This window comes from Elaeis guineensis, chromosome 3 (genome assembly GCF_000442705.2).
Source record: "Elaeis guineensis isolate ETL-2024a chromosome 3, EG11, whole genome shotgun sequence".
In the NCBI taxonomy this organism is placed as follows: Eukaryota; Viridiplantae; Streptophyta; class Magnoliopsida; order Arecales; family Arecaceae; genus Elaeis; species Elaeis guineensis.
The window spans coordinates 92,768,602-92,771,789 of record NC_025995.2 but is presented as its reverse complement, the minus strand read 5'-3'; the positions used below and the strand labels follow the sequence as shown (position 1 = coordinate 92,771,789).

The following is a 3,188-nucleotide window of genomic DNA, read 5'->3' as shown; positions in this document are numbered from 1 at the left end:
TTAATTATATAGTAATGATCTGTAGTCAAAAAGATAAAAGTGACAGCCACTTTAATTAACACCACTACCACGCACCGAAACGCATGCCTAATATTAATATAATTCGTACACTTCACATGTGACTAGCTTAGAGGTAAGGATTAATAATAGCGCCATTAACTTAATTAATAGTTGCCTTAACCACAAAACCACGTCCACCTGTGTTTAGCCGAGCTTAGCCGGACCTAGCCGTACAAACACTAATTATGCCATGTGAAACTGGTGGGGGATCCTCCGGGGACGCCAAGTGGTTTTAAATATCCATCACTCCTTCCAACCCCACACCCCTCATCCCCACTGCTCCCACTCCCCCTCTTCCTTCCTTCCTTCCTTCCTTCCACCCTCCTCCCCTCCCCTCCTCTCTCTTCTCCCCAAGATGGTCCCAAGAAACAAGAGCATCTTCCACCTAGGGGAGGAGGGTGGTGAGGCTACTAGTACCGGAGTAGCCATTAGAGGGCTCAAGAACTTGACACAAGCATCCGAAGGACTCGTAGGTCTTCGGATTCTGATACAGCACACAGGGCAAGGATCGAATATCGTTATCAAGTCCACGTTGAAGTCATGCAGGCCAACAGCGAGGCCTTGCCAAAGTCCCAAGAGTTATCAGGAGTTGGGCTTCCTAAAGGCATGCTTCCTGTGCAAGAGGGAGCTAAGCCCACAAAAGGATGTTTACATGTATAGGTATTTTGCCAGTTCCCATCTCCTCTATCTTTAAAGAAATAAGGTCCTCACATGTTAACATTTCAGGTTTTGGTTAATAAAGTTCTGGTATAAATAGATTAGGTATGCGTGTCAGTTATCAAAGGGAAAGAAACAAAAAAAAGGAAGGGTTACCTTGTACTAGGGACTAGGTTTTAGGTTGTGGAATGAAGTTAGATGGACTCATTTAGTTGTTGATATTCTCTTAAGATTGTTACATGATTTTTATTACCCTAATAAATTGGCAAACTTTTTCATTAAATTTCGACAAAATAGCCGAAGTTGTTTTTTTGCTTGATCTCTCTAGCTCCTACGATTTCTTCATGTATTCATATTTAATTTTAAAATATTTATTAATTTTTTTAAAAACTATTATGCATTTTCCTTTTTAAAATTACTTTTATTTTGAATTTACTTGTTGCTTTTATATATGTCAGCATGTTTTAATAAAGATATCTTTCAGAAGTGTTTGGACTCCATGCATAGCTAGCTTGTTTCAGCTCCCTGCCTTCTCTTCCTCATCTTTTTCCTTTTTCTGTTACAACTCCTTTCATCTTTAATGGAAAGTTGGCGGTGTTTCTCACCGTTTTATTGGGAAAATATTTTTGAAAATAACTAATTAGTATATAAATATATTTTGATTATGTTTAATGAAAAACTAGGGATCATTATTCCAAAAGCAAGATGCATACCTTCTTGGTGGTGCTGTTTGTTTAGTGTATTTGTGGTGTAAATGCAGGGGTGACCAGGGATTTTGTAGTGAGGAATGTCGTTGCCGGCAAATTTTGATAGATGAAAGAAGAGAGTTTGAAGCATCTACAAGAGAGAGGCTTGGGGTGTCTCATCATCGTCATGCCGGCTCCAAGGTTCAGGAATCCGATCGCCACCGGAAGATCTCCGCCGCAGCGTAGACAGCCTTGTGATGAAGAAGCTTGAACCATAATATCCAGTAGTTTTTGCTCCTTTTTTCTTGTTTTTAATCAGAAAAAAGGCTCTATGTCCAGCAAGTGTATTATAAGAAATATGTTGGAATGGTATATAATAAAAGTGGCTGATCTTGTTCCTTGAAATTTGTTTCTTATCAATCTTCTGGAGTTTTGAGGGTTTAAAACTACTTTTGGCTCAAAGATTTGAGAAAAAAGGAAGGAAATTAAGAAAACTTCTTGCATGTGAGGCTATAGAGTACCTTGTAATGACCTTCTTGTGTTTTTTTATCTTGATATTTACTAAAAGCCTAGGGATCGAGAGAGATTTTTGAGGGTGAAAAAGATCTAACTTACTGCGTATCACTTTTATTTTTATACAGATATCTGTTCATGTCATTGTTCGGTCTTACTTAGACAAAATCTGCCGGTCCTGGAAAATGTGAGTGACCATATATGATAAGGGATCCTTCCGACAAAATTACAACGGTCAATTACCTTTTCTTTCGGCTTATAATGGAGTATGGTGCTCCCATGCCAAATTTAAGGAATTGTTTATGTCCAATATGCTAACAATTATAATTTCATTATGTAGATTTAGCGGTCTTTCACTTAGGGTGTATTTGGTTACACTTTTTGATTTTTGATTTTTAAAAAATATTTTTTATTTTTTTTATTTTTGCTATTGAGTAAAAGCAAAAAGGTAAAAAATATGTTTGGTAACTACGTTACTGTAAAGCAAAGAGTTCGACGAGGGAGAAGAGTTCAGAAAGGGAGAGAGAAGAGGTGGAGAGTTGAAAAGCTTGATGAGGGAGAAGGATTCGGACTCTCTACTTTTTAGTTTGGCATTTTAGATGTGCGGAAGCAAAAAAAAAAAATAGAAAAGCAAGTATTATAAAGTAAAAATTTTTGCTTTACATATAAAGTAATTATTTTAATTTTTTAAATTTTTATTTTTACTTTTCATGATATATTTTTATTTTTTAAAAATAAAAAAATATTTTTTAATAGCTAACCAAATGCATCCTTAATTTTTATTTGCATTCGGTACTACATCAAAGTAACTATCTTAATATGATTATCATGCAACATCTAAATGAACATGTCCGTTGGAAAGATAAGATAATTAAAGAGCTACCACCTAGCTTGAATCTAATTACACATGAATTGAAGCTTGGTTGGTGGTAACATTTAGTTGCTTAGCAACCAAAAAATTCAAATCGATTCTTATTAGGTGCATTCTCAAAAATTTGGATCCAAGTCAGTTGCAACCATTCTTTTAGGACCTTGAAAAATAGCTTGATGCTACCACTTGAATTACCTGACTAACATCTTAATTGAGACATCATGCATGTTCACATTTACTAATAGATTGTACATCAATCCTTGGCATTGCATCTCTAAATCGTTAACATGTAGGATGCGATCATTAGATAGAAGGCATTAGGAGAGAATTTTTATTTTGCCTTTTAAAAGCTAGATTTCTCTCTCTTTTTTTTTTTCCCCCTCTCTTTGTAAGTATTTCAT

General features: G+C 35.7%; 1 protein-coding gene across 1 annotated transcript; it reads left to right on the top strand.

Annotated features, from left to right (window-relative positions):
* Positions 1–318: 318 nt before the first annotated feature.
* LOC105041988 (FCS-Like Zinc finger 17) lies at positions 319–1,808 on the top strand. Its single transcript, XM_010919080.4, has 2 exons — positions 319–720; positions 1,478–1,808. Exons 1-2 carry the CDS (start codon positions 416–418, stop codon positions 1,647–1,649), a joined length of 477 nt encoding a protein of 158 aa, XP_010917382.1. The 5' UTR covers positions 319–415; the 3' UTR covers positions 1,650–1,808.
* Positions 1,809–3,188: the final 1,380 nt, after the last annotated feature.